At 40.9% G+C, this 24596-nt stretch overlaps 1 protein-coding gene and 1 non-coding gene across 3 annotated transcripts in view; both read left to right on the forward strand.

The window, feature by feature from the left end:
• Positions 1-24596, forward strand: part of ascc3 (activating signal cointegrator 1 complex subunit 3) — a 339566-nt gene that overhangs the window by 269626 nt on the left and 45344 nt on the right. For both annotated transcript variants that reach the window (XM_007899134.2, XM_007899135.2), the window contains exons 31-34: positions 9437-9574; positions 9712-9832; positions 10747-10879; positions 13779-13904. In XM_007899134.2, coding sequence (XP_007897325.1) covers positions 9437-9574; positions 9712-9832; positions 10747-10879; positions 13779-13904 — 518 coding nt within the window. The remainder of the gene's footprint in view (positions 1-9436; positions 9575-9711; positions 9833-10746; positions 10880-13778; positions 13905-24596) is intronic.
• LOC121848608 lies at positions 11354-11424 on the forward strand. Its single transcript, XR_006084985.1, has one exon. It is a non-coding gene; the product is annotated as a small nucleolar RNA SNORD38 (small nucleolar RNA).

Here is a 24596-nt window from a genome sequence, read left to right on the forward strand (position 1 = left end):
GTATGGATATTGGCTGCCATTTTCACTAACACAATCACAACACTTCACAGTAAAAAATGTTTGGATGATTTGTTAAGGCACTATATCAAATGCAAGGATTATTTATTAAATATATTATTGAGGTCTATCTTATCTGCACCCTTTATGATCTGTAATTTTTCAGTAAGTCTCTCTTTGCAGCTCAGATGTCCATCAGTTTGGACACTGAGTCCTCTGTGCTATAATAATGAGGGCATCTATTGGAGATGACAAACACCAGAATTGTACAATACTGCAGGACCAGTGCTTTGAGGGCTCCTGTTGTGTAGGTTATAGCCTGGGCCAATAGAAAAGTGCGGAAATGTTTGCCCCAAATTGCAGGGAGATTTGAAGATTCCAGGGGGAACTTTTGACAAATTTTGCAGAAAATGGCAGGGAGTTGATTGAATCTATTGAGATACGTTTTACTGCCAACCTCCATTTTTTCACTTTATTGATAAAAACTAAATATGAGGAAATAACATTTTTTTTGGTGGGCTACAGGAGCCCTCAGGGCCCAGCACCGCACACAGACCGAGAGAGAGACAGACACAGAGAGACATAAACACGTTCAGAGACACAGAGAGATACGCCACACTCAGAGAGGGAGACACAGAGAGAGAGACACGCACACACAGAAACACAGAGAGAGAGACACACACAGAAACACAGAGAGAGATACCCACAGAGGCACGCACAGGCACTCACAAACGCATATAGAGGGACATACACACAGACACTCCCACACTTACACACAGAGAGACACACAGACAATCTCAACAGCGAAGCCTCCGAGAGAAGCCCATTTGCCGCTTGCGCCACCCATAGTGACGTCAGGTCAACAGTCGGGAAGCCCACGGGCCACAAATTCATTTGTAGAGGATTCTGCGGGAAAAATGCGACCGCTCTTTTCTATTGGCTCAGGATATAACCTTAAAATCAGAGCCAAACTAATTCAATGCTGTATACAACACATTTCTTCACACAAAGGGTTGTGAAAATATGGTGAACATTTGTTTTTACAAGAACAGTGGTCCATAAAAATGGAATCACTAAATCTCACCTAATATGACCCGATCATTTAAATTCTCTTCTTATACAGAATAGTAAAGATTGTGTGCCTGACTGCAGTAATGAGGAAATGGTTGTACTAGAGCTATGGGAATATGCTTACCCACTGTGTAATCCAACATGTATCTGAATGAATAGTCGAGGGCTGTAAAGGAACAATTGCTCAAGTAAAGGAATAGCGGGGAATATGTATTTGCGTGAGCCACAGTGCTCCAGCAAGCTGGATGGCCTTGAAAGTGAGGACGAGGATCTTGAATTTGATTCTCTGGGGGATGAGGAGCCAGTGGAATCGGGCGAGGGTGGGAATGATGGATTCACGGAGCATGGTGCGCGAGAGTACACGAGCTGCAGAGTTTTGGATGATCTGCAGCTTATGAAGGGAAGAATTGGGAAGGCCGATGAGGAGGGAGTTTCCATAATTGAGCCTTGATGTGATGAATGTGTGGGTGAGGGTTTCGGCAGCCTGAGGGGTGAGGCAGTGGCAGAGCGTGGCAATGTTGCAGAGGTGGTGATACACAGTCCCAGTCATGGTGCAGATGTGGGGCAGAAAGAACAGTTCAGGGTCAAACAAGATACCCAGGTTCCTGACCGGCTTAGTGAGGTTGAGTGTGCAGCCATGGAGGCTAATGCTGCCAGCACCCGAGGTGCAGAGGCGCTGGCGCGAGCCAATCAGGAGGGCCTCGGTCTTGCTGACGTTGAGTTGGAGAAAGTTGTCCCTCGTCCAGGACTTGATGTCGGACAGACAGTCAGTCAGGACGCCAGTAGTCCTGGAGTTGAGGGCGGAGGCAGAGAGATAGAGTTGGGTGTCATCCGCACACATGTGGAAATTTACCCCATGTCTGCGGATGATGTCACCAAGGGGGAGCATGTAGAGGGTGAAGAGGAAGGGACCGAGGACAGAGCCCTGAGGAACACCGCACAAGACGGTGCAGGGGCTGGAGGAGAAGCAATCTGCTGAGACGGAGTGGAGGCAGTGTGAAAGGTAGGAGCTGAACCTGTCGAGGACAGAACCTTGAAGGTTGAGGTGAGAGTTGAGGCGGGGAGGAGGATTGAGTGGTCCACAATATCGAAGGCATAGGCATGTTTCATGTCTTCATGTCTCCCGCTCGGCCCACCCTACCATCAGTGGCCGGGCCTTCGGCCTCTCTGCCCCCAACGTTTGGAACTAAATCCCACAATTTATTCGCCTCACTCCCTCCCTTGCCAACAACAACTTGCACTTATATAGCGTTCTCCACACAGTGTAGTGTCTCAGAGCGCTTAACAATGGGGAGGGGGGAGGGCCATAAGCACGATTGAAGAGGAAAGTTTTCAGACGGGACTTGAAAGAGGGGAGAGAGAGGACAAGGCGGGGGGATTGAGGGAAAGTGCTCCAGAGTTTTGGGGCATAGTGGCTGAAAGCACAACCTCCGATGGTGGAGTGGAGGGTGCGAGGGACAAGCAGGAGGCGAGTGCCGGTCGAGCGGAGGTGCCGGGTGGTGGATTGGGGAGTGAGGAGGTCGGAGGTGCCAGGGAGTGAATAAATTTGAACACGAGTGTGAGGATCTTGAAGTCGATCTGTTCGGTGATGGGAAGCCAGTGGAGCCTGGCCAGAACTGGTGAGATGTGGGTACGGAGTTTGGTCAGGTCAGTATGCGGGCAGCAGAGTTCTGAATGAGCTGGATCTTTTGAATAGTGGAGCTGGGAAGACCAGCGAGGAGTGTGTTTCCGCTGCATTTGGGGTAAGGTACGGTCGGAGGTGGGCAATGTGGTGGAGGTGGAAGAAGGCGGTCAGGGACCGGATGTGGGGGAGGAAGGACAGCAGGGGATCGAACCGGATGCCTAGATTGCGCACTGATTCGGAGAGCCCAGGGAGGTTGAGGAGTTTAGTTCTGCAGGAGTGAAGACATTGACAGGAGCCAAGGAGTACAGCTTCCGTCTTGTCCATATTCAGCTGCAGGAAGTTTATGCTCATCCAGGCCCTGATGTCTGTCAGGCAAGCTGATAGAACATCGGCAGACCTGGAGTTGGTACTGGAGGAGGCAAAGTAGATTTGTGTGTCATCCACACACATGTGGAAGTTTACCCCATGTCTGCGGATGACAACTGTTCAGCGTATTGGGACATCCTCCCGACATGAATGGCGCTTTACAAATGTAATTATGTTGTTTTTGTAGCTCAACAATGGAGTCCTGTAGCTCAGTGGTTAGAGCACTCATCTTGCAAGCGAAAGACCTGGGTTCGATTCCCGGCAAGGCAAAACCGTGGCCAAGTTTCCTTACTCCATACTCCTGATAATAATCCCTCAAGAAAAAAAAACAATAATAAAATTGGTGACTTCAATCCATGACTGTTTGTGGAACACGGTTGTGCACAGTTGGCTGCCCCGTTTTGCCCACAAATATACAGTCAGTTCACTTTACAGTATATTCTGTGAAGCGCTTTGAGATGTCTAGAAGAAGTGAAAAGCGCTATATCACATGCAAGGATTATTTAATTTATTTTTTTGTAGTACAATACAACAATACAAGATTACATTTGTATAGTGCCATTTACGTCGGGATGACGTCCCAAGACACTGGACAGTCAGAGATTTGGATCCACGTTGGGGATCGGGATCGGGAAGGGTGGAGGATAGGAGAGTGACCGAAGGCTCGGGTTGAAGAGGAGGGTTTTGCGACGCGCCTTGAAGGAGGCAAAGGAGGGAGCGAGGCAAAGGAATTGTGGGATGGAGTTCCAAAGGGTGGGGGCAGAGAGTCTGAAGGACCGACTGACGATGGTGGGGCGGGCTGGGTGGGGGATGTGGTACAGGCTGGATCCTGATGAGCGTAGGGGGCAGACAGGTTGATATGATATAGTACATTCAACAGCAATTAAATAGTAAATCTATCACACTTTAAGATGTTTTGATGTTATAGGCTCTATATCAAATGAACGGATTATTATTAACAGAGGAATGTACAGGTCCAGAAAATATCATTGCAATTCTTCAGCCAGTTCCAAAGTTTAAAAAAAAGACACTACTGTATCTCTCTTACTCCTCAATCAAAGTTGTTGCCAAACACCTAGATAATCCAGCTCGAGCTACACCAAGCACAATAGCTTCAGTGCTTATGGGACCTTAGATCTATCCACGTTGAATGCAAATGATTAAGAGTTGCATAATATGGGTAGTAAAGCCAGACGGATATTCTGGAGTTTCAACTGTTTGGGGAGTTGGGAAAAAAATCACGAGCTTTGTCATCTTGGAAGTTTTTCGTGTGGCTGACTCACCTCCCTCAGGAAATTAGGTTGGGCAGCATTCATAATGGAGCAGATTGTATGTGGTCTTTGGAGAGAAGGGGCTTGATTGTATGAATGGGACTTTTTGTTCCTTACATAATGTTCTAAGAGCCCTTTGAGAATGATGGAAGCGTTTGCACAATTGGTGATTTCAGATAGTTTCCGGGATGGGTAAAGATGGGCGAATTGGGATTTGTGGACCTACTAGATTCCATAGGATGAGCATGTTTGATTCTGTGAAAGATAGCAATTTCAATAGATAGCAACAGATAATGGTTCACAGGCAGGATAAATGTTTTGCATTTTAAACATACACAAGTTTAATTCTGCTCAAAGGTAAAAGCATATTTTATTACCCATTTTGCTTCTTGTTGTTCAGCCAAATTAGCATTATTTCCAGACATCTGCTTCCTCAACTCAAACGCTTTGAAATCCGAATCCAATTAATTAATGTGGTGTAAACGTCAGTGCACCATGTATACAGTGGATAGTTAAATATGGAGAGAATAAAACATTAGGCATCAGGCTCTAACCATAATTGATCTTAAACAAAAGGACAAAACGAGGGTGGACGCTTTTGGTCTCTCATCATTAAATGCAGTCTGATCATGTACCCCATTAGAGCTTTTGCCTTGTCATTGGATTCTGAATTATACACAGAATCTAGAATGCTGTAAGGCCCTCAACAGGATGCGCCATATGTTACCCACAGAACAGCAGCCACACTGGAAGCTCTGATTTACTAAATATATCCTGGTAGAATAGAGTAACCATGTGTCGGTTGAAATGTTCCAAGGTAATAAAGAAAATAGTGCTGTTGAACGAGTCTCAATTTGCACAAATTGATAATAAATAGTGTCTGTTGGGCAGAATGGTTCATTCTTTACTGATGTGTCTCCAATATGTGACACTTGATTGTTTTTATTACATGTGCTGAATATTATGAAAAAAAATGAATGCTATTGTGAAAAGGCAACACGTGTATACTGCTTAGGACAGGAGAATAAGATAGAACATGGTCACTAAAACTGGCAATGTGCTGATGAAGAGCATCCAAAAGGGCAATACATTAGCACGTGTTTCGAAATGATTTATTTCAGTACAAAAATAAAAATTAACATCATTCATAATAGTTTATCAGCTTCTTGTTAGATGTTGCAATATGTAACAGGTATATTTGATGCTGTGTGGGACATTCAACACTCAGAAAGGATAGAAGATCAGTAAACTACCCATTTAATGACTATTGGGTGATACATCAGTGATAATATCCAAAATATTATTAGATGTGTATACAAAGTATTACAGCCCCTATATAGCGTTAATATCAAACAGTGATATATAGACTGAGTATGTTATCAAATTCTTTGAGTGTATTTCCCTAGTGTTTTAGGTATTATAACTTTTTGAAGTAATCTGTGTCTTTTTCTAATTTGCCTGATCATTCTCTTCAATATAGGTGCAATTGGGCTTCCTTTGTCTGCTCTGTACTTTTGTTGTTGAGGAGTAATGCTGTGTACAGGAGCTGGTCCAGGCATACTTGGCTTAGGGCCCCTTGTGTTTGCTGTTTGTGCAGTTGTATTTACTAGCAGCACGTTTTCTATGTGGGTAATTTAATTCTCTGTTGTTTCTGCGTCCTCTGTGATGTCTGCGCTTTCTGTGGCTAGAATTGGAGATATATTTTCTATGGGGTTGTTGTTCAGGTGTTGTATGTTTATCTTGTTGGCATCTCTCTTGTTAACTGTTCAATTGCTCTTTGTTCTGTCGTACAAACCTCAGCTTCTTTGCATTCATTTGGTTTTGTGTTTAGATTTGTCGTGCAAGCATATCAGCAAAGTCAAAAGTGAAAGGCAAGAGTCGAGTTTGACTTGTATTTTTCTAATTTTAACAGATCGTGCATGGAGTAAATATTTTATTTTTATACTGCTTTCTGTGAGCTGCTGTGGTGTGTTAGACCTTTGTGTGTTTTTACCCTCTTTGTAGTTGCAAGCGAATAGAAGGTCCGTCAGAAACTAGAAGCAGTTTTGGCTGCTGTCATTGGTGATTAATGGTGCATGTGTGGACTGCACTGCTGTGTTTAGCTGAAAATGGTTCCAGTCAATGTTATTTAATGGGCATTATTTCACGGTTCTTGACACAGCCAACATGGCATAAAAGAAATAAATATCTTAGATAGCAGGAGGCGGAAGAGAGAAACATTGAAACAAGAAGATAACGTGTCAGAAAGTCCAGTAACTTAAATCTACAATTATTTTGCCTTCAAATATTATTGATCCACAATTTATTAATGGCTGTCTTTTCTTGCTTACAAACAGTCAGTACATTTGACATTAAATACTTGTGAAGCACTATGAGATATTTTGACGTGATCAAGCCCTATTTGTGGAGTCCTGTAGCTCAGTGGTTAGAGCACTCGCTTTGCAAGTGAGAGACCTGAGTTCAATTCCAGGCAGGGCAAAACCTTGGGCAAGTTTCCTTACTCCACACAGAGCCTAATAATAATCCCTCCAAAACTAAAAACAATAATAAATTGGTCATTTTCAATCTACGACTGTTTGTGGGACATTGCTGTGCGCAATTGGCTGCCGCGTTCGCCCACAAATATACAGTCAATTCACTTTACAGTGTGTTCTGTGAAGCGCTTTGGGACGTCCTCCCGACGTGAAAAGCGCTATATCAAATGCAGGGATTATTATTATAAAATAATAAGATTATTTGGTTAATGGGCACAGTCACTTAATAGTTGACAGTACTCAATGTTTAGGCTCGTCCGTAAGGCATGAGAATTTCGATGAGATACTGGGCGTACGGAGCCATGAATTATTGTTTTTCAGGGAGAAAAGAAAGGCAAGTTGTAGTAGTGCTTTAGCTTTATCGATTGAACTCTACAACAGATGTACCTTATGCACTATTTTAATATTTAAAACTATAATGTGCTTAAGGCCTTATCCTGGTAATATTTTGGTATATCAATGAACTCATTTTAGGGTCAAGATTAATTTTAAGTAAAAGGTGCTATATTAATGCAAGTTGTTTGTTATTCTTGTTTGCCTTGTGCTTGTTCATCGTGTACATCACTGTGACTCACAAGAGCACAGCTTTGAGCTGAGCTGAGATTGTGACAGAACCAATTTCTTGCATGTCAGAATGACATACATGGGGTTCTCTGTAGTACAATACCGTTGACTTACATTCAGGTGCTATTGACTGGCATTTTTCCCCTAGTGCTTTTCCCACCCTACGTTTGGATATGGAAAGTGTTCTTTTTATTTTAAAGTCAGGCTTTGGCATTTTCACATTGTTGTCCTTCTGTGGTTTGACAGTAGTACAGTAAAATTAGTTTGCTGACATAAAAACATTTTTTTAATTTCTGATCATTTATATTTTGTAATGGACTTAATTTTAAGTAAAAGGTGCTATATTAATGCAAGTTGTTATTTGTTATTACAAGTGGTATGTCATTACCACAAATTTCACAAATCCCCAATCTTTGAAGTGGCAGCAAAATATAAAATCTCTTTGGTCATTTGTGAACCATAATCAGAAGACAATGGGCTGGTATTTTGGAAGGATGATAAAAATAGGCCAAACAGTCTTATTTTCTTGTGATGTGATGTGGAATTTGCTCACTGTTTTAGATAAATGTGTGGAATCAAATGATATTTCTTAACTCAATGTATCCTTTGAGCAAACCTTTACAAAATTGTAATCCTTGAGTGTTTTTAATTTTTTTATATAAGAGTTATATTGAAGCCCTTAAGGTTTTCAGCAAAATATTATTCAGCAAGAAACACTATGATCCCCTTTTAAAGGAGTGTGCTCTAAATCACAGCGCGTTCCTATTTATATATCCAATGATAATCTCAATGTTTATCATAATCTCATAATGGGTAATCAGTCAGTGGAACTGAACTGAAAGTGTGCCATAATTGATGATTAATGCACTTCATGACAAGTTTACGCACTCATTTTCTCCTTATGCTCAAAATAACCTTGACAATACATTAGACATTACTCATGCATGTCTTTTGTTTGTTTTTATCGCTTGATTATATTTCTCTCCACACAGTCCTTTTTGTGTGAATAGTGCTGCTGTATTCGTAAAACTCCCTTAGTAGTGGAGCTCCGCTGTAATGCAGTATAGGTTAGTTGCGTTTAGGTGGAACTGGACACATGTGTTACGATGATTTATGCAAACACATGACGGTCTCCTAGCAGCAGCCTGTGTTTCCTGCTGAGAACAACTCAGCAGGTTAGTTGAGCGAGTGCCAGCCCCCCTGCCAGGGGTCTTTAGCTTTTCTGATTTACATTGTATAGCCTTGTAGACATTACAAGCAGGAAATCAGGGCCACAAAGTTACCCCCAATCAATGAAATCCACCCGCCACTGTCTGAAACTGAAAATAGGATCGGCACTACTCAAAAGCTGGTATGTAAACATGATTTTACTAACCAACCCAATACTTACCCTGTTCTAAAGTGGCAGAAAGCGATGAGCCAAGAATATTCAAAATAATAACATGTGGATTTTATCTAGAGATAAATGTTGTCGAAGGTGACTGTGCAAACATCTGGATTTGTTTGACGGTCATTTTTGAATATTTAAAATCCATTTTCAGCCCTTTAAGGACACAAGTTGTATTTCGGGATCAAAAGAGAAACTAGAAATTTGTCGGGGGTGGGAGGGGCGGTGGTTAGGATATTCTTGGCCAGTCTTCACCTCCCAAGAGATGAGGTAGGTCTTTAGCCAGAAGAAAAAGTCACAAATTGGAGCTTGGAAACAACTGCACTTGAGGAATTCTGTCTTCAAAATAAATCAAGGCGGAAGAATTCTAGGCAGTGGTAATTTTAATCTGCTTGAGAACTGGCTCTTTCTCAACCTATTCTCAAGTAAGCTAGTGAAGTTATACGTGCGGTTAGTTTACTGAACTTAATAACATGCAGCTGAGAATGTATTTTTTAAAGTAATATGTTCATTATAAAGGATATTATATTGCCTTTTAAGTTAAACACAACCAGCTCTTATGTTATTTACAAACTTGTCTGGAAAGCTAATTTTTTAAACAAAATATATTTTATCGCCACAGATGAATGTTATCATCGAGATGGTGAAGGATTCAAATTTGAAATTGACCTTGGCCTTTGGGATTGGGCTGCATCATGCTGGACTGCATGAGCGCGACCGTAAACATGTGGAAGAACTCTTTGTTAATTGCAAAATTCAGGTGAGTCAGTCCTTTCGTTTCTCCTGGTCACCGTGAAATAGATGGGGAAAGAAAGAGAGCAGAAGTCGTACTGTTGAGTTTTCTATTTATAACTGTCCAACGAGTCTCATTGCTACGTCTCCTCTATACTGTTGCAGGTTCTTATTGCCACAAGCACTTTGGCTTGGGGTGTGAACTTCCCTGCTCATCTAGTTATTGTCAAAGGTACTGAATTCTACGATGGAAAAACAAGGCGTTATGTGGACTTTGCAATTACAGGTAAGTTGCTCAGACACATGTTTCTCTCATTTCTTCTTGTTTTTTGGGTATTGAGTATTTAGGAGAAGACTTGAGCCATACACAGGGGAGAAGGGAATAGAAGGGTATAGAAGAGGGATATTTCAATACTGGGGTATTTCAATATTGTTTTCCTGATTCTACAATACAGCAATTGGGATTTCAATCTTTCTGGAAGCCTGGCCTACTTTAGAAGCTATAAAGTTCTATAACTATAAGGTCGTGTGCTGCAGTTTCTCTGAAAGCTGAGTGGAATGCAGGTCCTAGTATTTCAAATTAATTCTCTGTTTTCTGTAAAAGATAATAAGAATCATTGCATTTGCATGCAGCGGCAAGTTTCCACACAGCATTGTTCCACAAACAGTCATGAAGTGAAAGTCCAAGGAAGGAAGGCTATTTGTTCAAACTAGCTGCCATGTTTGCCAACAAATACATCATCACTACCCTTTACAGTATATCCTGTGAAGTTTTTTGAGATGTTTCAACAATGTGATAAGGCACTATATCAAATGCAAGGATTATTATTAGTTTTTGCAGAAAAAGCAATGAAGTGCTTCCCCTGCACTGCACTCAAGTGTCAGTCTGGGCTATGAGCGCAGAGTCTCAACATGGGGCTCGAACCCAGAAACTTCTGACTCGGAGGCAAGAGTGCTACCAACTGAGCCAAGCTTTGTGGTAGAAATGTGTCTCTTGGCAGAGGAGTGGGGGAAGAAAGAGAGTAGGAAGGTTCCACATGCAAAAAAATGTTTTAAATGTAAACCAACAGAATGGACAAGCACAAGAACTCAGAATGTGACTGACACAATCGAGGGATTTGATGGTTTCCGTTGGGAGATGGGAGTCTTTCCTGAAGCTTTTGAAGGACACTGTTTGATTCAACTTTTTTTTCACTTTAGATGTTCTACAGATGATGGGGCGTGCAGGCAGGCCTCAGTTTGATGACCAGGGTAAAGCAGTAATTTTGGTGCATGACATTAAAAAGGATTTCTACAAGAAGTTTCTGTACGAGCCATTCCCTGTTGAGTCAAGGTGAGTTGCATTAATGAGAATAAACTGGTATGTTGATGCATACAGCTGCTCAGTGGATTCCTGAGGCTTAGTGGTCAGAGCACTTGCCTCACAAGTGAAAGTACCTGGGTTCGATTTCTGGACAAGGCAAAATGTTAGGCAAGTTTCCTTCCTCCACACGCCTCTGTATATAATAATAATAATAATCCTTGCATTTGATATAGAATTTTTCACATCTTCTAAACGTCTCAAAGCGCTTCACACAATAGATTGTAAAGTGAATTCACTGTATATTTGTGGGCGAAACGCAGCAGCCAATTGCACACAGCAGTGTCCCACAAACAGTCATGGATTGAGTTTAATGTTTCATTTTTTTTATAATTTAATTTTTAATAATTTAATGTTTAATGGGTAGAAAGCTTGGGTGTTACTTGCCAAATGTTGCAGCTTCCTGTTGCATCATTTGAATCAGGCATTATCGTAAAAATGTTGAGTCTTCTAATGATGATAACTTTGTCCAGTTCTGCTACTGAAGTTTAAGCGATGATACTAGTGATCTGAGGAAGACTTGCAAAAGGACCTGAAATCTTAAAAGTGAAATCTTTTTGGTTGAATTTCTGAAGATTTGCACTGCTTCAGTGAGCAGATCCAAATAAGATGCATAGAATGTGTTTTTTGGGTGCAGCCTCTATGGTTCTTGGGAAGCTGGTCCCTTGCAGGTGCAGGACTAATTATAAAAAATACTTTTTCAGGCAGTATACATAAACTAGCACTAGTTTACTTAGTTTAACTAGTTCACCTACCAGTGAGTAGGAACCCGGTTGTTAGTCAATTGGCGGATCGCTTTCCTGGGGGTAATAATTCCTTNAAAAAAAAAATAATGATTTGGTCACTCAATTGATGACTGCTTGTGTTCCAAAGACATGATAATGCTCTATAACAAATGCAAGGATTATTATTATTATAATTTATTGCCTCCTGTGAATAAATGTTAGTTGTTCATTGAGTGAAATCACTCATTTTCAACACACCATCTCATAACTTCTCATTTACTTGGGTAGCATCTCAAAGTGCTTGATGTAGATTATTAAGTACACGGTTTGCTTCAACAATGTTTAATCCCCAAACTTAAAATGTACCAATGTACCAGTTTAATATTGTTTTTACAACAACAATAACAGCAACTTGGATTTTTATGGTGCCCTCCACACCGGACAGCGTCTCAGAGCGCTTCACAGTAACCATGCCAACTGGCATTATGCCCTCTCTGTGAAGTTAAGGATATGTATTGAATTGTCACAGAGACCGAGTTGAAGGTATCAAACTCATTTTGAATGGGACCCCTAACCCAATGGAGAGGTAGACAGATATTTAGATATGAGAAATATTAAACAGTAATATTAAACAGTTGGTGAAAGAGCAGCACATTGGGATATAAAGAGCTGCCGAGTATTTTCATTGTGATTACTGAGAGTAACCATAATAATAATAATAATCCTTGTATTTGATATAGCGTGTTTCACACCTTCTAGACAGAATATTGTAAAGTGCTTCACAGAATATTGTAAAGTGAATTGACTGTATATTTTTGTGGGCAAAATGCGGTAGCCAATTGCACACAGCAGTGTACCACAATAATTGTGGATTGAATGACCAAATTATTATTGTGTAATAATAACTTAGTGTGTTTCATACATATGCAAAATATGAACCCTATTTAAAGAGAGATAGACAGGCACTCAGGTGGTAGTACTGCTAAAGAGTACAGTGAATGGGAGGGACACTGGGGTTGAAAGATCTGCCGAGTTTTAATAAACTGGGGGAACAGACTCGATGGGCTGAATGGCCTCCGCCTGTTCCTGTTTTCCTATGTTCCAATCAGGCTTGCATTCAAATCCATATCTCAAAGGTGAAAACACAGTGAGCTAACTCACTACACTAACTGGTCCTGTCTTGTCACTTTGAAACCAGAAAATTCTTATTAAATTGACTGAGACTAGGTATTCCGTGAACATGTATAGAGGAAGCCGTCAAAAATATGCAAAACCGAAGAGCCTTAACATCTGCTAACATCTGTAGGGTTACTACTGGTCATTTTGGCTATTCACAAATACAGAGCAAGAATTATTTCTTTAAAAGAGATTGATAAAAAGCTAAAAATGTATGAAGATCGTTCCTGAAACTTGACAAAGCCAGCTGTTCTGTCTCTGCCAGAGTTCAGGGAGCTGTTTCTATGTCTTCCACCTCCCCACAGCTGAACTGCTTTCCCAAGACAGTATCCTAAATAAAGACACGTATCATGGAATTCAGTATCACCCCTGGTGACTCTACATGACCCTGGAAGAGAGAGTAGTGGATTGAAAGCAAGACCTCTCAAATTCAACAAGTACTAATCTAATCATACAGAACTATATTTGGATTTTTTTTCAAAAAAACATCTCCAAAGGAGATCCAAGATAAATAATCTTTGCATTTGATATAGTAATTTTCACGTCTTCTAGACATCTCAAAGCGTTTCACAGAATATACTGTAAAGTGACTTGACTGTGTCTTTGTGGGCAAAACGCGGCAGCCAATTGCATACAGCAGAGTCCCACAAACAGTCTTGGATTGAATGACCAAATTATTATTTTATTTATTTAAATAATTATTTATTTAAGTAGTTTAGTTATTTAATTATAATTTCTTAGGTGCTTTTATAGCATTAATATTATTCACTTTAAGAAATATAACCAAAATACAATGAATTCCTTGGTAATGGGGAGGGCGTATCTGCAGGTCAGTTGAATAAAGTGAAACAGATGTGTCATAGCGGAAAACAAATCATTGTGCCATTATTATGTGAAATGTTATCATCAGCCTTGTAAATCTTATCTAGTGTTTCTTATCTGTGCATTGATGTATATTTTCCATATTGCAGTTTGCTGGAGGTGCTTTCTGATCACTTGAATGCGGAAATTGCAGCTGGAACAGTTTCGTCCAAGCAGGATGCCATGGACTATATTACATGGACCTATTTTTTCCGCCGTCTTGTCATGAATCCCAGGTAAGTAGGAAACTTGGCTAGATTAGAGCGCTGTGTGAATTATTAATAGATTGAGTGAAATCTGTTGAAGGTATCTGTTTCCAAGTCATTGGTGTGAGGATTTACAGCATCAGACAAGTGAAACCGCTGTATCAAAAATGGTTGCTCTGACTGATGCAGGTCCACTGTGAATGAATACTGCTGCCTGTTCTTGTGTATGAACCTGGACAGCATATTTGAGTCTTCGTTCAAAAAGCAGCAAAAGATACCAGGAATTGTGTAAAACGTAATCATTTTAACAGTCAGAAAAGGAGCAGGTCACCATGAGATCAATATGCATCCAAACCATTGTGAAAGCAGCCTTTGAAGCAATCCTATTTTACAATGGCCCCTGCAATAAGAGTGGTAAATGCTGCACGCATGATCATGCTACCAAAATGCATGTAACCAGGGTGTCGGAGTTGTGAATCCAAAGTGTTAACTAGCCTCCCTCCACCAACCACCCAGTTCACAAATTTAAAACTGAAGGTCTTGCAACCATGGCAGGTTTAAAGATTTGCCAGCAGACTGACTGCTAGCTGTCAATTTTTAATAGTCTTTAGCCTAAGGGCGCAACAAAACTGTCAAATTCAGGGTCAGTGTTTAACCAAGTGGAGTGTATGTTAATTGATGGGGTCAGGTAATTGGCAGGCATGGAATTATGCAGCTATTTGAGCAGCTGGTAGTGAAGATCATGGTCTTGGAGAACAATGCTCCATTGGGTACTGTACACACTGGTATTCTTACGATCAGTGCATAGTATTTAACATCACACAGTTGAGATGGACTGTAGTTGTGTGCTTTCTTGTACAGGTAGTTTGCTTTCTTTTAACTCCAATATAAACTATCGCATCTGGACTCTAAACTTCCTGCCAAGAAATCAAAGCCGGATGAAAACCACACAATTGCTGTTTTGTTTTATAATTCATGTATTTTGAAGTAAATAGAAGAGCCAATATTGGTAGTTAAGGAAAACATAGGCCTTGATTTAATGAATCCATCGGTAATGTTGGCATCTGTTTACTTAAGCACATGGTTGCTGTTTGATGTACCAATGCTACAGTTAGCCCTGCCATTTCCATATTTAAACAAATGAGTAATGTGTCTCCTGGAGCAGGTCAGCTCAGACCTCCTGTTTTGATGAGATGGGAAAAGCCTCATTACAGTTGATTATAAAGACCATTTTACATTTTCCTGAGTGTAATCAACATTAATTGCAACAAATAGTGGATGATTGTGAATTTTGGATGAGATTGGGATAAATCTCAGTTGTGATACATACCCTCCCCCTTGTTGTCAAGTAGATATGACATGTCTCAGGCATACAAATTGAGTAATGGAGAAAAAACATTAGCCTAGAGATTCGATGCTATCAAGAGATGAGAGCTAAAGATAAATAATTGAGACAAAACAACGTTTTCTGGATATAATTTCTCAAGAGATTGGGCATATTCCAGTGATGATATCAATGCTGTCTTTTAATGGAAAAGCCTCAAAGAAATGAAGTCACAATGTGACACAAAACCATCATAAATTAAGTAATAATGCAAGAGAATTTCAGATTAAGAAGATCATTTCACCAATTTGATCTCATCCTTCCTGAATATAAAGCCTATTGTCTTCCCTTTGCAGTATTTAGCTGTTTGTAAAATTACAATTCATGGGTCACATAGCGTATTACCAAGGGCGGATTGGGGGGGGCAGCATCATAAAGACAGCGGGAAATTCAAATGTATCTGAATATCCCAACAAATAATTCTCTGCCATTTCTGGCACCTCCAGCATGATCCAACCACTAAACATATCTATCTCTTCCCGCCCCTCTCAGTATCCCGAAGGGACCGTTCACTCCATGATTCCCTGGTTCATTCCTCCATCACCACCAACAGTTGCTCTCCTCCCCTCGGCACCTTCCCATGCCAACGCAGGAGATGCAATACCTGCCCTTTCACCTCCTCCACTGTCCAAGGCCCCAAACAGATTTCAAGTGAGACAGTGATTTACATGCACTACCACCAATGTAGCTTACTGCATTCGCTGCTCACAATGTGATCTCCTCTACATTGGGGAGACGAAACACAGATTGGGTGATCAATTTACCGAACATCTCAGTTCTGTCCCCAAACACAACGCTGAGCTTCCGGTTTCTTGCCACTTCAACTCTCCCTCCCAAACGCACTCTGACCTCTCCATCCATGGTCTCCTACGCTGTTCCAATGAGACACAGCGCTAGCTTGAGGAATGGCACCTCATTTATCTGCTAGGGATGCTCTGGCCTCAATATTGATTTCAACAATTTCAGACTATAACAGCTCATCTTCCCCCTCCCCCTCTTCTGCGACCATTACCACATCATCTGAGTCCCAGACACATCTTTTCTCTCTCTGGTCTGCCTATTTTGTTGCAATCCGCCCTTCTTTGTTTTGCATCATTAACACCTCTTTAACCCATCATCCCCTGTCCTCTACCCATTTTTTCCTTTGTCTTCCTTGCCTTGTCTCCCTTCTCCCCTCTCTGTTAGCCCTTAAAAGCCTCTCCCTCCCAACATGCCCCAGTTCTGACGAAGAGTCGTGGACCCTAAACGTTGACTCACTTTCCTTTCTCCATAGAAGCTGCCTGAGCTGCTGAGTGTTCCGCTATTTCTGTTTTTGTTTCAAATAATTTAGTGTGGCTGATTTTCCTCATTAGCATATGTTTCTGCTCCTGCTTCCCAGCCTCATTGTTGCTGTAGGGGTCCACGGAAACTGGTTGCCACTGGTATCCCACCCAAGTGGCCAGTGTTCATGTGCAAGCCTTGCTTTGTCAATGAGTGTTGGCAGGCTACTTGCCTATAGAAGAAGTCACAGCCAAGCCTTTAATTTTCCTTTACCCAAGGAAGGCAAGGGCCATCTGACTCAGCGAGCTTCTGGTCCATAAGCTACAGGTCTATCCTCTATCCATTACCTCATCAAACTGCCCCATATTATCAGGAAGTTTACAGAGCGTCCTATCTTCCTAACCTCTGAGAACAGAGGTTACTATACATGTTTAGCACATGCACTTGATCAGAATATAATAATAATGATAATCATAATCCTTGTATTTCATATAGCTCATCATTACAGAGTCCTGTAGCTCAGTGGTTAGAGCACTCGCCTTGCAAGCGAGACACCTGGGTTCAATTCCAGGCAGGGCGAAACCTTGGGCAAGTTTCCTTACTCCACACACCTAATAATAATCCCTCCAAAACCAAAACAATAATAAATTGGTCATTTTCAATCCACGACTGTTTGTGGGACACTGCTGTGCACAATTGGCTGCCGCGTTTCGCCCACAAATATACGGTCAATTCACTTTACAGTCTATTCTGCGAAGCGTTTTGAGACGTCGAAAAGACATGAAAAGCGCTATATCAAATGCAAGGATTATTATTATTATTACGTCTTTGAGATGTCTCAAAGCACTTCACGGAGTATCCTGTAAAATGAATTGACTGAATATTTTGTGGGTGAAACAGACCCAAATGCACACTGTGTACACAGTAGTGTCAGCTATTCCCTTATGTTAAAACCATCATGTTTGCCTCAAGTGACCACCCCTCCCTGAATGTAACATCAGCTCCAATTTGGAACAGCATTCGGTACTGTTGGAACCACAATATAAAAGCAGCATTAGAATCCCAGTGGCGACATCGCTCTCAGTGTAGCCACAGGCACAATATTAAGAGAGGCATCTGTAAGAATTGTTTACTGAGCTGCATTGTCTGGAAAGCCACCAGTTGTTCTGCAGTACTGGAATAGCAGAATCCCTTTGTTTAGCTTTGTAATGGGCACTTAACCACGTTGATAGAGGAGTAATGGGTTTATGATTGGAAGGGTGGAGCTGGTAGCAGCTGGTATTGTTCTGTGGCATGTTGGCTGGCCCTGGCTTGAATATGTTTCAAAATCCAGATTGACACATTACCCTGGGGTGGGTGACAGTGAACAATTTCACGGGTATTAAACCAAAGCTGGGCAGATTGCAATGTATATTCGATGCTGAAGCTTACCAGATTGTTTTTGCAGCAGTTTTCTCTTGATTTTGGACATTGTCAGGATTTGTACTGAAGTAAGGCTTAAATTTTTTTTTAATTATTTCCAATATTTGGATCATATCCTGCTTTTAGATTAATTCCACCATAAACTGAATGTGTTTTATTGTCTAAACTCAGCTGAAGATGACATATGGATTGTTTGCAAAATAGATGTAACACATCATTTTTCAACAAAAAAAATGTGATTTTTTAAAAACATAGACAGCAAATGTAAACTAACACCAGAGGTTTTGAAGGGAAATAATCAATATAACGGAATGGAGGAATGCTCTTGACTCTGTAAATCAAACGTGCATACTTTTTTTGGCTAATTTTATTATTTTTGTGCCAAAGCATGCAATTTACACTCAGCCAGAATGAAAAGATTACTATGAATTGGAACCATTTCGCCCACTTTGTAACCCTCCAGCTCAGGTTAGGCAGCTGAGCTGGAGGGTTACCAACATTAAATGTAGATTAAACTTTTTACTGGTCTGGACTATCTGTACTAATGCTAGTCTTATGGCAGTGAGAGCCAGCTTGTGCCATTTGCTTTCCACTTGAGCAAGCTATTTAATGCTGTTATTTTCTGTAAAGTACAGAAAAGATCTTGAATTCCCAAAAGTTTATTTCAATTGTAGCCAATACTGAGCTAATGTAAAAGAATGGATTGCTAGCCGCTGCCCAATTTGATGGGTCAGATCCTTTAGTGGCTATAAGTTTTCTGAACACTGCCATGAGACCACAGTCTATCTCACTCCCTGGATAACTGTTTTACTTAGTGGGTAATATGCATAGTCTTCTAGACTTACTTTTTTTGAACTATTTTGGGTGGGAATAGTTCCAGAACTACTTCAAATTTTCCGTAGCATTCCAGCAATGTGCTCCTGTGCCAAAAAGCACTCGCACTGTGGTCCCGAACTCCTCCACAATATATTACTGCTAATAAATGAGAACTTTTTAAAACAAATTACCGTGAATTTTTATAAATTGCATCTATTATAGGTAAATAATTACTGCTTTCTCACTCGTGCAGTCTTGCAGTACATTGGTGCACAGTATTATGGATTGTTGAAGTTCACTGGGTGTGGTGGGTGCCCAATGTGGTCAGACATCTCAGTGAAGGGATTGAGAAAGTCCAAAGGTGAGACAGCCCATGATCTTACACTGTTCAAAGTACAATGCAGCTTAAGTTTTGAGCAGATCCTTTTCTATTTAGATAGGACTTCAGACTCCCTTTCTCCCATTAACACAAGATAATCCCCATTTAACTGTATCTTCAGATCATCTGACTAGTTCTGCCCTTGTGCGTTGTTGTCTGTAATGCCAGTGTATCTTTTACAGACTGTTCACATACCTTGTCCCTCTGTTGTTTCCATCCGTCACCTTTTGACCAGAATGTCCACTTTTGTATTTCCATTTGCTCTCAAGTGATGCTGTCTTGAATTCAAAAAAAATCATCCTGAGAGAACAAGCAGCTTTCTGAAAAAGACTTTTAAATGCCTCCAAATAATAATAATCTTTATGTTTGACATTGTGCCTTTCATATTTTAAAGTCCTGTAGCTCAGTGTTTAGAGCACTTGCCTTGCTAGCAAGAGACCTGGATTCAATTCCAGGCAGGGCGAAACCATGGGCAAGTTTCCTTACTCCACACGCCTAATAATAATCCCTCCAAAACAAAAATAAATGGGTCATTTTCAATCCACGACTGATTGTGGGACACTGCTGTGTGCAATTGGCTGCCACGTTTCGCCCACAAATATACAGTCAATTCACTTTACAGCATATCCTGTGAAGCGCTTTGAGACGTCTAGAAGATGTGAAAAGCGCTATATCAAATGCAAGGATTATTATATCATTATAAAGGGCTTCACTTGATGTTGGCAGCCAATTGTGCACAGCAGTGTCCTGCAAATAGTCGTAGATTGAAGTGGCTTTGTATTTTGTAAGTGACCGCAGGAAGCAATTTGCACATGGCAATAACAATAATACTAATCCTTATCATATTGTTGAGACGTCTCAAATCACTTCACAACATTTACTGTAAGGTGAATTGACTGTATATATTGTGGGCGAAACTTTTTCTAGGATTGTCCTCAACATCTCACTCCAAAAGTATCCAAAATCTCATTGATTATTTGTTAAAATGTATAAATTCAGAAATTTTACAGCAAAGATCACTATCAAAATATAAAAAGCTCAAATTTAGCACCTAAATATCTGAAATATGGGTGGTGATATAATAATAATCCTTGCATTTGCGCCTTATCACATCTTTGAAATGTCTCTCAAAGTGCTTCACAGAATACACTGTAAAGAGAATTGACTGTATATTTTGTTGGCGAAACGTGGCAGCCAATTGTGCACAGCAGTGTCCTGCAAATAGTCGTAGATTGAAGTGACCAATTANTTTTTTTTGAAGGAATTATTACCCCCGGAAAAGTGATACGCCAATCGATTAACAACCGTCCCTACTTACTGCTAGGTAAACAGAGACATGTGGAGTAAGGAAACTTGCCCAACATTTTGCCCTGCCGGGAATCGAAACTGGATCTCTCGCTTACGAGGCGAGTGCTCCAGCTACTGACCTACAGAACTCCACATTTAATGAAGCTTACCCAATAATCTCAGTGAAATAAACGTTTTAAACCTGATGCAGTAGTGATTGAGGACATGGCAGAGATGATATATACAACATATGGGACATTTATTAGTCTTCTATTAAAGAATCTAAACTTGCATTTGTGCACCTGGTGCAGATGTTTTGAGCTCATCTGCAACATCATGCTGCAGGTTTGTAACTCATTATCTTCTAATTCTAGTGAGATTGCCTAATTATTAGTTTCATCACTGCATTGTACATATAACAGAGGCAGGCTAATTAAAACACTATGTTTGAATGCTATTAGGGAATACTCTACAGATTTGGCTAATGCAGAAGCTACAGTTGAGAATGTTTATCCGTCGAACGTTGATCCATTTAACAGTGGCCTTTTGTCCTTCAATATCCCTTGTATTAATTTCCCAGTTTTTCTCTTCTTTAAAAAAATAGATTCTGTTTGAACTTTGCTCTTCCTCACTCGAGCATGTGTGCACACTTTCCTTTATTTTCCCTCAGCCACACTCCATTCTCTCACTCACCAAAGTCTTCTGGTGCAGCCAGCATGTAATTTATGCATCTCAAAGCTGTTTCCTGTAAAGGATTGCTTTACAAATTCCCTGTAGCTTTCATACAATTGTAACAGGTTGGTGATCGTCCAAACTTTTACTACTTTACTAGTTTCTATAAATGATTTTTTTCTTCCCTGGAACTGCCACATAACATTTCAGCCCATATTTCAGATTTTTGTTTTAACCCCTTAATCCCACTTTTGTGTTTTCCTCTCCCGAAGGCATTAGCTAATTCTGGCGTATGATTACAGATTTCCGTTACCTTGCCCCAGTGACCGTTCTTCACGCGTTAGTCCAGACATCATGTTGTGGCAAGTTATCCCAGACTTGGGAGGTCATCAAAGCCAGACCTAATCTTATCCTCACCTGATATCAGCAAAGCACAGACATTCCAGTAGGAGTCACTGAATTGTCCCCTCCTTCCCTTGTCCTGGGTAGAGAGGCCAACAATAGACCACTCACCAATACAGCGTCACATTAACTTGGCACAAAGCCAAGCACTTTCATGGCCAGTACCGCAACAGATATCTACACATTTTGGAGTCCTTTTTAATGGTATGGTGTGTTTGCACTACAAAACCTAACAAATAGATGGCTTCATTTCTATTTTTAATTAAAAAAAAACCCTTATTATCCTTCTTTGTTGTGTACTATGACTGACTGTGAAAGTGAGCATGTTGCCTGGTCTGAGACTTCTGTCAAAGCTATTCAACGAGACATCACATGGAACTGACTGATACTAACTAGACAACTCCTCTGTGGATGGGGGAGTAGTTGGCCTCCAGAGTGAAAATTCTTTTAAGGAATTTGGTGAGGGTGGGAATTCGGTGCAGCGGGGGAAAGAGGTGCATATTTATAAAATATATAAGTTATATTAAAATATTATAAAATATATCTGTGAATATGGCAGGGCAGCTGAGACCGGTTGCATGCACAATGTGTGCCATGTGGGAACTCCCGGATGTTTTGTGTGCCGTAGACAGGAACGTGTGCAGGAAGTGCCTCCGGCTGCTCGAGCTTGAGCAGAGTTTCTGAGCTCAAGGAGAGGCTGGTGTCACTACATTGTATACGGGAGGCTGGTGTCACTACATAGTATACGGGAGGCTGAAGAGTTCATGGAATGAATGTTTAAGGAGGTGGTCACCCCACAGCCACAGAGGGTTCAGAAGGAGAGTGAGTAGGTGACCACCCAGCACGGTAGGAAGAGGGGACAGGCAGTGCAAATATCCCCTGAGAGTGCGGCACTCACAAACCTATTATTCTCTGTACTGAAAACCGGTCAGGGTGATGACACAGACGTGAAAGGCGCTATACATATGAAATTGTTTGTTGTTGTTGTAATCAGGAGTAATCCAGAAAAAGGAAGGATCTGATGGAAGAGAAATGCAGAAGTCAGTCTTGGAGTGCATGTGCATAAATGCATGGAGTGTGACAAATAAGATTGGTGAGCTGCAGGCTCAAGTTACCACATGGGGTTATGATGTAGTGGCAATAATGGCAATAACTGGCTCAAATAAGAGCAGGAATGAGAGATGAATATTCCTGGTTACAATGTATTCAGGAAGGATAGGGAAGGAAAAAAAGGAGGGGGTGGTGGCAATATTGATTAAAGGCACGGTTATGGCCCTGGAAAGGGATGATGTGCTAGAGGGTCCAAACCAGAATCTGTTTGGTTAGAGTTAAGAAGAACAAAAGGATCTGTTACCCTGTTAGGTGTATAGTATAGACCACCAAATAGTGGGAAGGAGATAGACAAGCAAAACTGCAAGCAGATTTCAGAAAGATGCAAATCCAATAGAGTAGTGATAATGGGGACTTCAATTATCCTAATATAGACTGGCAAAATAACAGTGTAAAGAGCAAGGAGGGAGAAGGATTCCTGAAATGTGTGCAGGATAACTTTCTGGTTCAGTATATTCCAGTCCAATGAGGAAGGAAGCAATGCTGGATCTAGTTCTGGGGAATGGAGTGGAGCAGGTTTCAGTAGGAGAGCATCTGGACAGCAGTGATCACAACATCATTAGGTTTAGAGTGTTTATGGAAAGGGACAAGGAGCAATCAAAGGTGAAGATACTCAACTGGAAGAGAGCTAATTTCAGTGAGTTAAAAAGGGACCTAGCCAAGGTGGACTGGAAAGAAATATTGGCAGCTAAAACAGCTAACAAGCAATGGGAAGCCTTCAAGGAGGAGATAGTTCGGGGACAGAACAAATACATTCCCACAAATGGGAAAGGTAGGGCATCCACACCTCCCTGGACAAATAAGGAAATTGGGATTAAACTAAACAGAAAAAGGAAGTTTATGATAAATGTCAGGTCCAAAATACAGAAGATAGTCAAATAGAATATAGAAAGTACAGAGGAGAACTGAAAAAGGAAATAAGAGGGGCAGAGAGATTGTATGAGAAAAGATTAGTGGGTAACATAAAAAGAACACTAAGGTATTTTATAAGCATATAAAGAATAAAAAGTTAATCAAAGGTAGGGTGGGTCCAATTAGGGACCAAAGAGGAAATCTTCTTGTGGAGGCAGAGGCTGACGTATTGAATGAGTACTTTGCATCTGTCTTCACAAAAGAAGAGGATGCAGCCAATGCCACAGTATCGGAGGAGAGGGTACAGAAATTGGATAAGATAAGAATAAACCAAGAGGAGGTACTAAAAAGGTTGTCGGTCCGGATGGGATGCATCCCAAGTTACTGAGGGAAGTAAGGGTGGAAAGAACGGAGGCTCTGGCCACAATCTTTCAATCCTCCTTGAACACCGGGGTGGTGCCAGAGGACTGGAGGGACTGTTACTTCCCTGTACAAAAAGGGGCAGAGGGATAAACCCGGGAACTACAGGCCAGTCAGCCTAACGTCGGTCGTGGGAAAATTTCTAGAGACTATAATCCGGAACAAAATAAATTTTCACTTCACAAAATATGGGTTAATAAAGGATAGTGAATGTGGGTCCATTGCAGGCAGAGACAGAAGAAATTATGATGGGGAATAAAGAAATGGCAGAGTCATTAAGCAATTATTTTGCTTCTGTCTTCACATTAGAGGACACTGAAAGCTTACCGAAAATAGAGGGGAACTGGAGGCTAATGTTAGTGAGGAACTTAAAGAAATGAACATCAGTAAAGCAATAGTACTAGAGAAATTGATAGGATTAAAAACCGATAAATCCCCTGGACCTGATGGTCTGCATCCTTGGGTTTTAAAAGACGTAGCTGCAGAGATAGAGGATGTTTTGTTTTTGATCTTCCAAATTCCCTGGATTTTGGAATGGTTCCCAGTGATTGGAAGATCGCAAACGTAACGAGAATATTTAAGAAGGGTTGGAGACAAAAAATGGGGAACTATAGACCAGTTAGTCTAACATCGGTCTTAGGGAAAATTCTAGAGTCCTTAATTAGGGATGTCGTCGTGGGGTACTTAGAAAATCATAACATGATCAGGCAGAGTCACC

The sequence above is a fragment of the Callorhinchus milii genome, unplaced genomic scaffold (genome assembly GCF_018977255.1).
Source record: "Callorhinchus milii isolate IMCB2004 unplaced genomic scaffold, IMCB_Cmil_1.0 Scaffold3, whole genome shotgun sequence".
NCBI classification, from domain to species: domain Eukaryota; kingdom Metazoa; phylum Chordata; class Chondrichthyes; order Chimaeriformes; family Callorhinchidae; genus Callorhinchus; species Callorhinchus milii.